Here is a 16,501-nt window from a genome sequence, read left to right as displayed (position 1 = left end):
TTGCTAGCCCAGACAAGTTAACTTATTAGATTGAATAACAAAGTACATAATCTGAAAATATCCTCTAATTCTCCTACCCTTTGTTCACTCTTTTTGGCAACAACTAATTCCCCAAATTAGACACTTTCTTCAGCAACTAATGAATAAAACTAGTGCACAAAATCTAGTTAAAAGGGATACAGATAAATAGGGCGATAACAGATTTGAATGAAAATCCAAATTTCCCCAAGTTCATCAAGAAAATTAAGGAGAGAACGCATAGAATCATATATTTACTGCATCAAACTAGCATCCCATCGTAGATTTAAACATAATTAGAGACAGCATCTAAGGAAAGCCAGGTTCAAGAAGAGAATTCCTAGATGGGTGCAAATAACCAGGGATATGTACAGCTTTGTACGTTGTTTTCACAAAGCCTAAAATTACTGATCAGTCGTACTACTCTTCAGGTTTTGCCCCAAATGTGTTCTCGCCGCTGTAGGTCATGTACAGGAAACCATCCTCATCTTTGTTTTCCTCATAAATTGCAGACATCATGGCAGCTGTACGTGAAACCAGAATCCGTAACTGTATTAATATATGCAAAATATATGAATAAACCAGCGTCAGTTGTTATGAAAGATAATAGAGCATCACAGCAGGTCGTCACCAGCGGGAGGCAAAACATTCTTCACAAAGATGAAAATAGCCTTCTCTGTGCCGAGCTTTATTCTCTTACGGACCACATAAACAAACTGTCCGACAGTCAGATCAGCGGGAACCAGATATCTGCATTGGTTAACAAGCACCAACTTAGAAGAATATTTTCACGAGGGCTAATGTATTCTAAATGATAAGCAGAAAGTACATCAAATCATTGTAGCATTTCCTTGTCTACAATTGTTGACTTCCCTTCGAGAAAATTAGCAAAACATTACAAGGTTAAGTTTATTTTCCTGAAAAGGGATACAAAAAACTGAGAGTAGTATATTAAACACACACATATGAGAATCTTGACATAGAAAGTGCAGATATGACTAACTTCTTCTAGTCAATTTCAGGTATGTCACTTCTGTCAGCCTTCTCTACAATGACCTAGCTTGTACAAAAAAGACCAGAAAAAAAAATCAAATACGAACATTAGATGCGAAACATCAAAAAAGGGTCAAATTGACTATGTTCAAAACTTGAAATAGGTAAGGTAATGTTTCTATACAGGTATTCTATCCGGATACTTCTCCCTGATACGTGCAGCTTCAGTTTGCCTCCTTTCTGACATTGAGGATAAAAATCATAAAAGCCACATATGTTAGTACAAATGTTAGTAAATGCAAAGCCATCAGCAGAACTAATGGTTTGCAGCATCTTTCAGAAAAATAAAGTGATGTTTGATAGAACTGCAAAGTGGAGACTGTAAAAATAAATCAATCTACTTTTTCCAATCTATTTATGAAGCAATTAGACAGACAATACTCGATTACTATCCTTATAATCCTCCAAAAAGCCACTAAGTCTCTGCAAACGGCATATTGGAAGAAACATATCCTACCCAGTTCATCATTTTTTTCTCATACCATTAAACAATCAAAGTTAGACTGTCTGATTATTCCAATCCGGAGAAGAAGGCAATGGAAAACAATTTTATACGACCTAGATCAGCAGAATAATAATAACATCAAGCAAAAATAATTTGTTCTAAAAAGGGAATAATTTGAAACCAAACATAAAAGTTTAAAAAAAAAATCACTACTTATCTAATGCCACTGAATGCAATCATCCAACAATAAGAAAGACTCAACAAAGCAATAAGTAAGTTACCCTAAGACGTCTCTAGTTCTCTGTTCAGGCTAAATTTAGTAGTAATTATTAACGGAGACCCTACAAAAAACAGCTATCCATGCATGAGATGGTTATCTTCATGCATAAAATCCATATAAAATCAATTTTCAGCAAAAAGATTTCTTAAGCTCATAGATAAGTGACTTCCCTCTTCAAGTTCCACAGATCGAAATATTCATAAAATGAAAGATGCATACTTATCCTCCCATAGAACCTCAAATCACCCAAAACCCATATCATACAATTAACTAAGAAGCATTTAAAAACAATGCCTTAAAAGGAGGTTTCGATAGTTGAGAAAACCATTGAAAAATTGGGTAATTCACAAATAATCACTCATCTAGCACGCAATAATCAATTAACCAACAATACCCACATCAAAAATCAAAGGAAAATCCGAGATCAATATACCTGAAAACCCCAAAAATAGAATTAACTACACTAAAAGACACACATACAAGAAACATATCTATATATCTATCCATCTATCAACAAAAGACAAAGAGAGAACCGAGAGGGTGTTTCAGCTTGAAGGAGCTCTTGGCGGCCATGGCCTCTGTGGTTCTTCTACTGATTTGCCAACACTATCACTTCTCAAATTTAGTAACAGCAGAACTTGTTCAATTCCCGTTTTTGAGGAAAAGAAATATATCTGCAGAATCGGAAGTAAAATTCGACTCGACATTTGGGACGGCGCCGTGTCAATTAACTTGTACTATAATGGGCTAAGAAAGCCCACCACTGAGTTGATGAAGGGAAACAAAGGCCCAAATTCAAGAGATCAAGCCATTAACCTCCATGGGCTGGACAACTTTTCTTTTGGGCCTGGTGTTTTCTTTTCTTTTTCTTTTTTTTTTGAAAGGCCCATAGGCCACATACATGCTAAGCCATACCCGAGGGGTATGAAAGCCACTATAGCGGATGGAAACTACCCATATCCCAACCCTCCCTGGTGAGAATAGAACATTGGACCTCAAGATCTTGGACAGACAACCTGACCAACCAGGCTATCTCCTATTCTCGGCCAGGTGTTTTCTCATGTGCCTTAAAGTAAGACTGAAAAATAATTCAGCTTAGATTGGGTGTCAAAGCAAATTATTTGAATCAGCATAATGTGTTTACAAAAATGCGATTCCTGTGATTTTTGTCCTAACTATCCTAAATGTTTAGATGGACGCACAAGATTCATGTGAAATCGTGGTTTTCACATGTGTCACATGATCAATATGAAATCGTATGCATCCATGTCAATATTTGGGATACCTACCTGGGATCTGTATGATTGTCGATGTAATGATGTGTTTATTTTGATGTATATTGTTCTATGTGTTTTGTGATCGTACTTATATCTAATGATCATACGTGGGCTCTTATGTATAATTATGAAAACCCAAATCACCAACCTTTGAGAGGTGTGTTGTAAATATCATGGTTGGTGAAATGGGTCATATTCATATAGAATGATTTTTTGGGCTCTTTTGAAGCAATGTGGCCTCCACTTTCTTGACAATGTGATTAGAGTTTGGTTGGTGAAAATCCCTCTATGACCACACAAAAAAATAACAGCCATTTTAGGATATGTAAAAATTGACTATCATATAATGCGCAATTAAATTTTAATCATTTGAGTGATAATTTAGTGACGAATTTCTTTCGGTCCCAATAATACGGATTCGAAAAATTTCAAGTTATATTCTTACTAAGAGTAATAACCTTACGATCATGAGATTTTGGCCAATTTACTATATCGTAAGTGCAAAATTTTGTGCATGCTATTTTTTTCCTTTCTTATTCATTCATCCATTAACACAAACGACACAACGAATGATTGCCTTAATTATAGCTTTGGCAAAAGTGTTTGGATCTTCTTCTCTTGATTTTTATGTTAGTTTTAGGCAATATATCACATTCAATTGCGCTTTAAACTTTAAAGGCCAATAATGGTGTTGGCCAATGGTAAGGTATATGGTAATCGTACGATTTCATTAAATCTCGGAGACATGAGCTCACATAGATTTTTCATGGACTTCCTTGCCATGCATAATTTGTGAGTTAGTACACATCCCGATAAATTTACCCCGTGCACACCCGAAAGGTAGTGTTTTCGAGTCCCACCGTACACACAAAAAAATGCAATTTATAGTGACTCAAACTGTTTTATCATTAACAACAAACAGACAACAACTTCATTATCCCTTCAAGATGGATCAAAACGGCATTTAATATCACTACATAAAATCTATTCAAAACACACATTCATATATAGAGCTGAAAGCATAGTTTGACAATGCAAACCCCCAATCTCAGACCTTTATCCTTCCACTTCTTTGGAAGAAACAGGAGGCTGAAACACACTGAAAGCTCTAAAAGCTGATATGAGAGACAGAACAATAAAGCAACAAAGAGCCAAGCCATGGAGAATCAAAGCCACTTTCATCCTAGAGCAGAACTTCCCATATGAATTGCAGGCTTCACTCCATGTGACTGTCTTATCTCCATTGTAGGCTAAATACAGTATCTCTGACACTGCTGCCCCAGATGTGAGGATTAAGTAGGCAACAATCTGATCATAAAAGGGAAGAAAAAAAACAACCCATTTGTATAAATTGATTAAATTGAGTCATCAACTGTTTATTTTGAAGTGGGTTTGAAGTAAAAACCTGGTCAGAGACGAAGAAAAACCAAGCCTTGGAAACTAAGCATCTGATCCATGAGGCTATAGCAGCAAGAAGAGCATATCCACCACATATGGCACTGATGCACACCATGTATCTGTAAAAATGTCTCTGTGAAATCCTGGACAAGAAAAGGACAACACAAGACATGGATTGATGCTATAAGAAGTGAAATTGTCAATCTTACTTGAGTCCATTGAAATTGATGAACTTTAAATCCCCATAGCTGCTATTTTCCTGTTGATTGGTCACTGTTAACCAAATGGTTCCAACACTGAGTGGGATCACAGAAAGCCTGAGAGAGAAGTCCAGAAGCTTGAGTTTTGGAATGCTGTTGACAGAACTTGTGCTCATCTTTGAAAGTAAAAAAGCAAAACCCAGTTTCAATTTCTCTGTAAAACAGTTGTTCAACGAGAAATATGAAGGAGAGAAAGCCCCAACTGTTGTTGTACTGATGTGGGTGTGTGGGGATAAATACAATCCTTTTTTTTTTTTTTTTTCTTTCTAGTATGAAAAGGAGATGCTTGAAACTTGAAAGAGTGTGAATTGGTACAGTTTTAGTGGGAAGAGTGAGAACCAGTGGAGGGGGGTGGGGTTGGTTTTTCAGAGGAGTCATGGTGTTATTTTGTTTTGGTGTTATCTTAGCAGAATTGGCATGATTGATTTTTTAACACATGGCATCAAGAGCCTCTATTAGCTTTTAATTTATTATCCACATGGTGTTGAGAAATTCCTGCTCTTTCTTTCTTACATCATGATGACAAAAGCCTAAGTTGCATTAAAAGTTCTTAATCTATTGAATAGAGTGGAGTTTTGGAGTTCAACATTAATGATAATCACCAACTCCACTAGCTTGTAAATGATGTCAAATTTAAGAAGCTTGTGGGGGTTATGATGTACTCTTTCACTATTCACTTTACTCTATGGCTAAAAAGCACATAAATTTGTCAGCACCACTACTTCCATTGTGAAACTGTGACAATTTCAAGGCAAGGGGAAGATAATACACAGATTTTCCTCACATTTCCACTTGCAAATCATAAAACAGAAGTGTTAAGAAGATATAAATGTTTCTAGTCTAATTTGAGTGAATTATATGTACATACATGTGGTACTCGCTCTCCTCTAAATCTTTTTAAGAGGAGTGTATTGTCAACTATAAGCCAAATTTAACATAGTATTGAAGCGGGGACCCTAATGATATGTTTTTAGACCGCCTTACCTCTACTCGTTTCTTAGGTCATGATTTGCCTGTTTATTGCACTGATTAGGCTTTTCTCATTTTATTTTCTCATAAATAAATACATAAAAAAATTCAAACATAAAATACAATATTATATGGGGTGAAAGGCAGCAAATTCTACCCCCATTTTCAGGCACTTATTCAGGAGCTCCATGGCCATGACAAACTTACACAATGGCTCTCCTCCAAACTCTATAAAGAATGGATAATTACAGCTTATATTCTTTCTCTTCTCTGGTGTGATTGCCTTATGGCCCCCTCCTCTGTCTAAAATGTGACAAATCCCGCGCATCGCTACCTGGTTCTTTACTTTTTAAGACTTGATGAATTTTAGGATACTCCTAGTAGATGCTCTTGCCACATTTCCAAGTCCTCCTGAGTTTGGAAGAACTATTCTTCAGAAAGTTGTGTTCCATAAGGCTTGTTCACCCTCCCCACATCGCCGGTGAACCTCCTTTATCCTCGCAACAGATCGGCAGATCCCACTGCAGCTCCAATCAAAGGAAGCAACACAGACGTTGCCTGCCTGAGCCTTCCACTCACAATCTGTGGTAAAAAGTTGAAATCATTAGAAATGAAAATTGAGTCATTCTGTCTCAATTGTAAATTCCCAACACATTGGACTACCGTTTATCACAGCCTTTGTTTCGTTGCATTGTAGCACATAGAACACAGAGATTGTGATAGCACATTAAGCAATGACAGCAAGAAGAAACAGGATGCTAAAAATCCATAAAGCATGGTGTATGTGTTCGAAACATTTACTTGTTCCAATTGCATACCAGTAAAACCCTTTTGATTGGGATATGTTTCCATACTAAGAAAAGTGTCTGGAACATAGAAGTTTGGTATCAACAACGTTTATAGCTCGTATATAGTCAAAGTTGTTGGTCATTATTAGTTGGCCTTTCACTAGCATCTTATATATGCATAAATTTGGTACTTTTCTGCTAAACATAATGTTTTTATCTGCAACAATCCCTTCATAAATGATGTAATACTTGTTGAATTCATAACTTATGGACAAACCTCCATAAATGGCTCAAGCGGTGTATGATCTAAATATATTTATCTACTTGCATATCAATGCTCTAAAAATTTTCTTATAATTTATTAAAGAGGTAACAGTGAACTTTTTGGCTCAATGTAACTTCTCCCGGACATGGGGAGGCCTCCTATCCCCAAATACCGAGTAAGTTGTGAGGGAGTTGTCATACGTTACAAAAAATTTATTAATAAGTGGTCTCAGAAAGCTTGTGATCCTATCCCAAAACACTTATGGAGAGTATTAGCAAATTTACTACTATCCAATGGACACCAGTAAAATCCATTTGATCATGAAGTAGACTTATTATATCAGTTTGTTCATTTATTTCATAAATGTAGCAGAGCGAAATATTGTGGATACTCGGTGACTTCGAAAATAATGTTACATGAGCAATTATGTAAGTGTATGAATCACCTGGTGGGGTTCCGCAGCAGAGTCTCCGGTCATCAATATGCTCCACATCCAATCCAATAAACCACGATCCCAAGGAAACATCCTCGTTAGCATACTTGTGCAGCACATGCCTAGATGATTATTATTAGAACAAGAGGTCAGGGTATATGTAATTTGGATTCAAGGATTATCCAGTTGACCTTCAAGTGACAAGTGACTTACTGGTTAATTGAGATATAAGTAGCCAAATCATTTGAAATCGCATATAACTGCCCTGTAGCATGCCGGAAATATTTGTTTCCCACCACCCCAAATTTCCAATACTCAGGTTCATGATATCTCACTCCCCTATGTAAGAATACGTATGAAAATGTAATAAGTATAATGTTGCATGCGCACATGCATACACAAAAATAGACACAGACATCACATGCTTTGAATGATCTTGTGTGTGTGTGTGTGTGTGTGTATTGACGCACACAAATCTACATTGTCAAGTTACGCATGTTATGCATACTTCTGAGCAAGGACTGGACCGGATTTCATGCATCCAATATAGACCATACGTTTTGACCAATGCCGGGCCAGAGTTGCTCCAAGGGTTGCTGTGAAAAGATGTGATAGTAGTATTCAGTTGGAGAAAAAAAAGAGTACAACAAGGAAAGTTTGGTTAATGTATGCGTAAAAGAAGGTATACAGCTCTATCTTTACCGATATTGACATGCACATCATCATCGACTTTGACATAGAAATCTGCATCCCACAAAGCAACCACAGTTGCAAAGTATGTCTTTGTTTTTTCTGACAATTCTAGGTAACCCTCAACATGCTCCTGCTCCCATCACAAAAAGAAAATATAGCTGAATATTCAATGGCAAAAAATGAAGCTTTTCCTATAATCTTTGCACGTGTTTCGTTATCAAACTGAAGATGAATTGGAATCAGTTAAAAGAAAGAGACATCGCAATACCAGCCTCAAAAGATCCCCGTGTTTCTTCTCCTCTGCTTCAATAGCTCTATCAAGGATACCACCTGATGTAGCACTGGAGCCAAAAAGCAAAAAATGAAGAAATATCAGATTTCATACGCCAAGCCAATTACTGATTCAAAATGATATTGAACTTTTAAACTGATCCGTATTTGTAGTAGCTTCATAAAATTGTCATTTTTTTGCCCTAACTTATAAATTGTCTGTATGCTGAGCATGCTCATCCCCTTGCTATGTCAAAATCAAATCTAGCTATAATTCCAGCATAACTAATTACTGTCACTGCACAGATCATGTTCATTTATTCGCCAAGTTTTACTTTACATAAATGTTATGACTAATTCAACTGCTGTTTCATGCCATTATTAACATGCTTTCTCTCTCTCGATTCCGTTAAATTTACCCATCTGTTAGTTTTAAAAGATTCATTTCCCATGTTCTATTCATGCCTACACAATGTCGGTTGATCCTGCAAAGGACAGACACTAACAGATTATGCTACACCATTAAGGCTGATTCTCTTCTTCCATCAAAAAGGAATAAAATATTTAAACTTCAAAAAAGAAACAAGTGACATGAAAACTCTTAGCAGATCACAGTCTTAAATTTAGATAAAGTATTCACCTGTGACCTATTACAAAGCGAATAATGATGCCCTTCTCGGCCTCAAGCTTCTTTCTTTTATCTCCTAGTTTTCACGGCAAAAACAAAAAAGAGAGAAAGAGAAATGAGTAATAATCAATCAACTAGATATAAGTAAATAATACAATACATATGAAAAGGAATAGTTATAAAAGTGTATGAAATATAGGTCATCCCTCCACAAACCTTGCGGCATCCAAGTAGCACGAACTGAATCTCTTCGCTTTCGACTGCTAAAAGCAGTATTGATGCCTACAACCATTAAATATTTTCTTCTGCGACCTGATTCAGCTATTTTCACAGAGTCTGATACAGGTGAACCATTGAGTAAATAATCTTGTGCCGCCCTTGCAGCAGCTAACTCCATCTCTAGATTTGAAATTGCTTTATCTAGAGTACTGTATTTTACATCCAGTTAAAAAATTTTAACATCCATTACAAAACGATAACTAAGATACACAAAGCCGTAATAATAGCTTACTGTATAGCATCATGAGTCTTTGAAACTTCCCCCATAATGTCCTTGGATTCACGCTTCTTGTCCTTCAGCATAAACAAAGGCACCAACATGTTAATGAACCATCAATTATCATTCTTGGGATCAATATGGTGACTTATGGTTAGGAAACCAGTATCTAGTGACTTCCACTTACAATTTGTGGATTACAGCCTTCTGCAGTTAACTTTAGCTTCTCATATTCAATTCTAGCTGTCCTTGATATATTTTTAACTTCAGGTTCATCTCCAATTCTATTACCAAAACCCTAATCAGTATAGCATACACATGAAGATCAAGAAATAAAAATAAAAAATAAAAAAGGCGTAATTAGAATTTTGATAACTTTAACATCCAAAAAGACTTGATTAACAAGTTTGATACAAGTAAAAGTGGTAGTTCTAAGGAGATGAAGGACAAAAAACTTAATGTTAAATTACGCTAAAGTTCAAACAACCACAACGTAATTCATGTCCCCAAACTCAACAATGCGATGTGAAAGGATTCAAATCAAGAAACGGAATCTATAATTGTCGAAGCAAATAGATTTAGTTGGCTGAGAAAGTTCCAAGTGATACTGTGACAATGGCAAAAATTGAAGCTTCCACTTAAAGATCACCAAAAGTAAGTTCAGTCGACGTGCTAGAATAGCAAAAATAATGTGCTTCTTTGGAAGGCATTTTCTTTCTAAGTTCTTATCAAATAAACTTCAAGCGCATCCATATCCTTAGTTCCAAATGATAGTGGACAACCTGGAATCAGGTTGAACGGACTACATGAACTGCAGAACAAAGGGAAGGTTCACCGCAGAACTAGGTAGATGGGTAGCGGAAATAAAGAGTGCCACATAGGCATCCATTACAGAGCATACCCTTCCTTTAGGTATTTGAGCTTCAACATTTATATCCAAGAATTGACAGACGCAAAAAGAGATCGAAGAAAAAGTGAGAGATGATGCAGCAAATTAACACCCCAATCGCTTCAGCCCATACCTACAGCCTGTAGAAGGTATACAAGAAGAGTAAATGTGCTCGTTTCTGAATCCGTCACTGGCTACATTCAAGTGATGGAGCATACATTACACATAAAATGACTCTCTTTCAAATCTTTAGTATTCAAGGTGATGAAGCACCGCTGTGGCAATAAACCATTGCAATTTACGTTTCAAGGTAACAAAAGTCACTGTGTTAATTTGAACATCTCACCCTATAATTCACTGTGTTAAGATGCCATGAACTGTTAACCAATTTGAACACTTTATAACCTCATCATTATGTCAAAATAGTATAAATGCTATCACAAAGTGCATCTGAAACCCATAAAAATTAAATCTCGATTAGCAGAAAGGAGATGAGAAAAAAGAAAAAGTAACTGGCTGCAGGCTGCAGCTACACAGATCAATAGATTTCACATATGATGAGAAGAAGTGTAGAATTAAAATTCAAAGAAAGTCAAAAAGCTGAGAGACAAACAGAGAACCTGTCAAAGAAGAGCACTCCAGCACAGAAGCACCCAATACAAAGCAGAAGAGTCCATTTCTTTGACACCACATTCTTTGAAGCTGATTCTACTCCTCTCTTCTTCCAACTCATTTTGCTTCACTTAATCCCAAACCCAAATCAAAGATGACAAATTGAACAAAAACCCATTTCAATTCCAAGTCAAATTCCTGAATTGACCCAGATCCATATCTATCACCAAATGGACTCCTACATAGATCTATCGATCATACTCTGATGCATAGATCAACAGAGAAACAATTTAAGCATATACACTATAGAGACTCACTTGCAAACACAAACACTATATATATATATATATATATATATATATATATATATATATATATCTCCCCTCTCTCTCTAGGACTCTGTTGGTTTTTTGAAGGTTTGTATCTGTCGGTGAGTGGGTAGTTGCAGAGAATTCGATGGTTAATGGTTTAGGAAAATAGAAGGAGAAGAGTCTCAACCTCTATTCCAGCGAGGGACCCAAGAAGAAGAGACAACTCAGAGCTCTGATATTAACGTGTGTGTGTGTGACATATATATATTATATGTAATAACTTGAACAAAAACTTCACCACTTCAGAGACCTCGCCAAAGGCAGGCCTTCCTCATTTTTTTTTCATGGAAAAGATAAAAGAAAGAAAAGAAATGCCTCTACTGGTTTGAAGAACAGACGCAATAACTACCCTCTTCTATTATTAAATCAACAAAATAAATGTCTGTTAATTCAATTATATGTATTGGGTCTTGAGTGAAAGCATAGGAAGAGACCAATTATGAGTTTTTTTTTTAACTAATTTATAGCTCTAAACAGAATAACTGAAAACTTGTAAAAGAACAGAAATAACTGAAAATCAACTGAACCATGAAATAGCTAGGACAAATATATTATGATTTTCATGAAGTAAATTCAGGATGATTTGTTATTTTTGGTCATTAATATAAATATTTATGCTACATTTTGTTAACAATTATAGATAATTAAATTTTCTAAATAATTATCGATAATCTCATTATATATTCTAAGATCCTAAATATAAAATCACATCAAGTAGGTAATTGGTCATATTCACCACCAAATAGGGAATAATTTTGTCAACATTTTTGCCTTTAAAAAAATGGCATTAATCCATTAATAATAATAATTTCAGTTCTACCTACATTCTGTCAAACCCTTGTGGAATGGACTAAAAAAATATCACATATATAGATGTACTTTGCATAAGCCCAAAATGTATCTCACTTGAGTGGCAAAGGCACCAATTATGGGAAGATGGTATTGGTTGTCATCATATGTCAAATAGATAAAGATAAACTGATAAAGATTTCCTTTTTTTAAAAAGGTTAATTATACATTACAGCACCGAAAGATATCCGTCGTTATAATTTGGTCATTGAATTTGTATTTGTTACAAAGTCATCATAAAGAACGAAGTTTTGCAGCCCGATGTATCCACAGTGATTCGATCAATCCAAAGAGGAAAACAATGTTGGTGTGTTTAAGTTGTGAATTTCAACATGAATCTGAACAAAGTCTCGGTCCAGTTTGACGTGACATATAGTCCACTTATTGGGCCTGACATAATCTAACCCATAAATACGAGGGAGTGTTGAGACTATAATTACACATCGCTCTATCATTACCCAATCAAACGGCTTATAAGTAAAACCCAGACTCTCACACATTAACAAAACATTTTTTTTGAGCTTAATTACCGTTGTGAGACGGCTTATGAATAATAAAGTCTTGCGAACCTCATGTTCCACAGAAGTCCGATCAATTTAAATAGGACAATAATATTGTTAGCATGTTATAACTGTAAATTTCAACATATAAGATTCAGCCTAACGCATGGCCCAGCCACTCTATATGTGTAGGCTCTCTCTGTTGAGATTTCCATATTTTGTCTTTCGAAAGAGGACTCTCACATCATTCCAAATGCCCTTCAAATCAAACATTCATAAACAAAGAAAGGAATGTATGTACACATTGAGTGACCGACACCAAAGTGTGTGTGTGTACTTACCCCAAGTGTAGGGTATCGTCAAGTAATAAACCGGTGAGTCCGGTATCGATCCACGAGGAAGCAATGCAAATTTGAAGTGAATGATATGCAAATGACTAGCTAACACTAATAAACACAATGAATATCAAATAAAAGCAAGTAAAAGAAATGGGCCGAATGACTCGGTAGCATGAGCGATTTTGTAATCAAAGTAAGCACAAATTGGATTTAAAACAATTAATTAAAAATCTAGTCTCTAATCCGTCCCGGTGGTTACTCGGTTCTCATACTCAAGGTATCATTGCAAACACACACAACCATACACAATGCATTGTGTGATACTATCAATCATGCATATGCAAAGAGAATTGGGATATAAGACTTCAATTCATACATGTAGGCCATCGGGTCTCTTAATCTACGATGAACGCAAAGGGATAAGCACCTAATATTATGGATTAATGTTCCCCCTTGGGGCTCGGCTTGGCTAACACCCTAGTTTCACACTCAAAGATCAATTAACCATAACTCTCCCATGCACATTCCTAAAGTAACCCAAAACCCCATCATCAATACACATAATTAATAGCGATGCAATGGAAAACTCAATTAATTAAGGAAATCATGCAATGGGTTTAACAATTCTCAATCAAACACATTAGATGCAATCCCTAGACTAGACAATCCAAGAATACAATCAAATATGTCATTCTCATATATCCACTCACACAACTATCACGAAATTAAAAGAGAAGAATCGAAGCTACGATTCTTTGAACATACCTTGAGTAATCGAAACCTTGCATCCACCTTTCGGGATTAGAAACTAGAGAAGAGAACTACCCACTCATGATTGTTGCAATAAACATCCAATCTATTGTCATCTAAATCAGAGTTTATACAAAATCAAGAGAAATCACCAAAAACAACAAAGAAAACTTAGAGAGAGAAACTAGATCTACACTACTCCTATGGTGGCTTCCTCTTGGAGAAGTCAATGAATTATTCATTAAATCTCAACCTTGCAATATGTAGCCGTTGCACTTGCATTATTTTCCAAGTCTAGCTTTGCAAGATTTGAGTTGTCATGTGCACTTGCAGCCATCTTTGACCATTTGATTAAACTTGCACCAAATCTTGACCTTGGTATCTCCAACAATTTTGTCATCTTTGACCATTTGATCAAACTTGCACCAAATCTTGGCATTGGTATCTCCAACAATTTCCTTTTAAATGTGTAGCAACTTGCAGCCATCTTTGACTCCAAAAATCAAGTAAGATCTTCTTTTAAGTCAAAAATTGCAAGCAAGAATGTTGTCTTATGCACAACCATTGGATTCACCTTTAAATGATCATCTTAACCCTTCAAGTCTTGTTGTAATCTAATCCATTCATAAAACAATTCAATCTCGGCCATAGATTAGTGTACCGTTGGAGCTTGTAGTCTTCAAGAATATCTTCATAATCTAAGTCCCGACACCTCACAGCAAAAAGTGCCCAAAAAGTGCTCCAACTTGCCCAATTCAGTCATTTAAGCCCGATTTCCTGCAGAACCAACGGGAAACATGTATAAGGGTAAAATTACTTTATTTAAACACAAATGAATTACTATAAGCACTAGAACCTCCTAATTAGATAGTATTAGGACCTCAAAATAGAGGTCCGGTCATTGAGCACGTGAGAAGCACATGGACTTCCCATGCAATACAGTTTTTGTGTTATCACATGTGGTCGGACCCATGATTACTAATGCTAATTTACTAACTAATTAGCTACTAATTGATAAAAAGATTATTTAAATTGATTTTGGCGAGTTTGAGGTTTTGATCTCTTCATTTTGAATTTTGATGGAAAAAACTATGATTCAATATTGGAGTACATGTTACTTTTATTCACTTACACATAGAACTAGGGCTGGGACTGGGTCGGTTTTATCGGCCATTACCGGTCAACCGACCCATTATCGGCCAAACGATAATCAACCATCAACCGACCCACAAAGTCGGGCCGATAATATCACCCGACTCATGTATAGATGGGTCGGTTGATGGTTTTAAAATACCTTAAAGTCGGTTGGTCGATAATTATCGGCCAACCGACTATTTTAAAAAATTAATATAAAAGTATAAATATTAACTATATTATTAGTTAAATTAATATATATTACCATATTATTAGTTAAATTAATAAAATTATGCTTTTAGTTTTTTCCTCATTTTATTAATTTATATTTGATACAATTAATACTTAATAGATAATTACATATTTAATTATTTATATATGATGAGTTGAAAGTCGGTTGTTACCATCAACCGACCCATTGAGCAACCGACTTTGTCGGTTGTCAACCATTACCCGACCCACAAAGGTCGGGCCGATAATGGTTTTCATATTTATGCAAAGTCGGTTGGTCGGGTCGGGCCGATAATTGGCCGATAATCAACCGACCCGACCCAGTCCCAGCCCTACATAGAACATGTTATAACTCATTCATTTAAAAAATCCAAAAGTTATAAAACGATACTTTACTGACTTGTTTCACGGTCATATTTTGTTGAGTTTCAATCAAAATTGATTGTTAATTAGAGACCTTTAAATTATCATATTTTGATTAGCTTAACACATAAAATTAATCTTTCCTCCATGTAATTACTTATGAAATCATCTTAAGAATTTGTCTAAGGTACACCAATTTTTTCCTTTTTTTTTAATTATGATTACAAAAGGAACATAGGATAGTAAGACATGCGACAACCCATTTGATTTTATTTTCTAAAAAATAATGACGTATTAATTTATTATTTATAGAACAATTTTTTTTTATAAGCTATTTATAGAACATTTTCGCACAAGTTCTCCCGTCTTTTTGTCACTACTTTGAGCAACCAAATATTGCAAGTGCACAAGAGGTTGCACTTGGGTGGTTGTGTTGTTACATGGAAAGATACGTGTGTGTGTGTGTATATATATATATATATATATCTTGTAATGATAATATTAGTTTTGAGCCAAAAGTGCATTAATAAAAAAGACCCATTGTGCGAACATGATTGCATTTTTATTTTCACTACTTATTGGAGAGAAAGATCTTTTATTTTTTGGTTGGTTAATTTTAAATTAAAGAACCATAATCATAATTTATCCCAAGATGTGTTTTTTTAGAAGTAGCAATAACCTAAAATATTTGTCAACCTCTTATTGTCCATATGCAAATATATTTGGCATAAGAAAATTTTATTATTTTTACCAACGAATAGCACTCTCTCTCCATAGTGAAACGACTATTTTATGCATAAGTACTAGTGAATAAAACTTGAGAAGTCATAAATATTTGTGTGGTGAGTCTAACTTGGAAACCACTTGAGTAATGGTATAATAGTGAATCTCTCTGGGATCAAACCGTATGAATTCGGAAGATTATGAGTTCGATTATCACTAAGAGTAATATCCTTGTTGTCATGCTCTAGGTTTTTGCCCAATTACTATTTCGTCAAGTGAGAAACTTCTATGCGTCTGGGCTTGACGATCCGAGTTTATGCTCATATCGGATGTCCAAAAGATAAATTTGTGTGAGATTGTTATCGGTTACTCAAAAAAAGAGTCTTAACTTGGAACTTCTAAATAGGGAGAGTTAGAACACACATATATAAAAGGTGTAAAATGCACCAAACAAACAAGTTAACTTAT

The 16,501-nt window shown here is 35.4% G+C and overlaps 2 protein-coding genes and 1 pseudogene across 2 annotated transcripts; all 3 read right to left on the bottom strand.

Annotated features, from left to right (window-relative positions):
- Window positions 1-239: 239 nt before the first annotated feature.
- LOC119988491 lies at window positions 240-2,494 on the bottom strand (annotated as a pseudogene).
- A 1,441-nt stretch (window positions 2,495-3,935) lies between these two features.
- LOC119989700 (CASP-like protein 2D1) lies at window positions 3,936-4,969 on the bottom strand. Its single transcript, XM_038835372.1, has 3 exons — window positions 4,681-4,969; window positions 4,479-4,590; window positions 3,936-4,381 (listed from the first exon to the last, which is right to left on the bottom strand). The coding sequence occupies exons 1-3, from the start codon at window positions 4,845-4,847 to the stop codon at window positions 4,130-4,132; spliced, it is 531 nt and encodes a 176-aa protein (XP_038691300.1). The 5' UTR covers window positions 4,848-4,969; the 3' UTR covers window positions 3,936-4,129.
- Window positions 4,970-5,739: 770 nt separating this feature from the next.
- On the bottom strand, window positions 5,740-11,444 carry LOC119989952 (probable beta-1,3-galactosyltransferase 2). Its single transcript, XM_038835733.1, has 11 exons — window positions 10,783-11,444; window positions 9,461-9,557; window positions 9,289-9,350; window positions 8,994-9,205; window positions 8,790-8,853; window positions 8,148-8,220; window positions 7,889-8,009; window positions 7,695-7,782; window positions 7,400-7,525; window positions 7,199-7,308; window positions 5,740-6,282 (listed from the first exon to the last, which is right to left on the bottom strand). Exons 1-11 carry the CDS (start codon window positions 10,893-10,895, stop codon window positions 6,134-6,136), a joined length of 1,215 nt encoding a protein of 404 aa, XP_038691661.1. The 5' UTR covers window positions 10,896-11,444; the 3' UTR covers window positions 5,740-6,133.
- Window positions 11,445-16,501: the final 5,057 nt, after the last annotated feature.

Source organism: Tripterygium wilfordii, chromosome 21, assembly GCF_013401445.1.
Source record: "Tripterygium wilfordii isolate XIE 37 chromosome 21, ASM1340144v1, whole genome shotgun sequence".
Classification (NCBI taxonomy): Eukaryota; Viridiplantae; Streptophyta; class Magnoliopsida; order Celastrales; family Celastraceae; genus Tripterygium; species Tripterygium wilfordii.
This window is presented reverse-complemented; position numbering and strand designations above follow the sequence as displayed.

What these genes read in the sequence shown, in the direction of transcription:
- LOC119989700 (XM_038835372.1), bottom strand. Translation starts at nt 4,847, where the DNA reads ATGAGCACAAGTTCTGTCAACAGCATTCCAAAACTCAAGCTTCTGGAC. An exon ending in ATCAATTTCAATGGACTCAA is followed by an intron (nt 4,591 to 4,680) that starts GTAAGATTGACA and finishes ACATTTTTACAG; the next exon opens with ATACATGGTGTGCATCAGTG. An exon ending in TTTTCTTCGTCTCTGACCAG is followed by an intron (nt 4,382 to 4,478) that starts GTTTTTACTTCA and finishes TTTTATGATCAG; the next exon opens with ATTGTTGCCTACTTAATCCT.
- LOC119989952 (XM_038835733.1), bottom strand. Translation starts at nt 10,895, where the DNA reads ATGAGTTGGAAGAAGAGAGGAGTAGAATCAGCTTCAAAGAATGTGGTG. An exon ending in TGCTACTTGGATGCCGCAAG is followed by an intron (nt 8,854 to 8,993) that starts GTTTGTGGAGGG and finishes CGTGAAAACTAG; the next exon opens with GAGATAAAAGAAAGAAGCTT. An exon ending in CGCTTTGTAATAGGTCACAG is followed by an intron (nt 8,221 to 8,789) that starts GTGAATACTTTA and finishes TTTTGGCTCCAG; the next exon opens with TGCTACATCAGGTGGTATCC.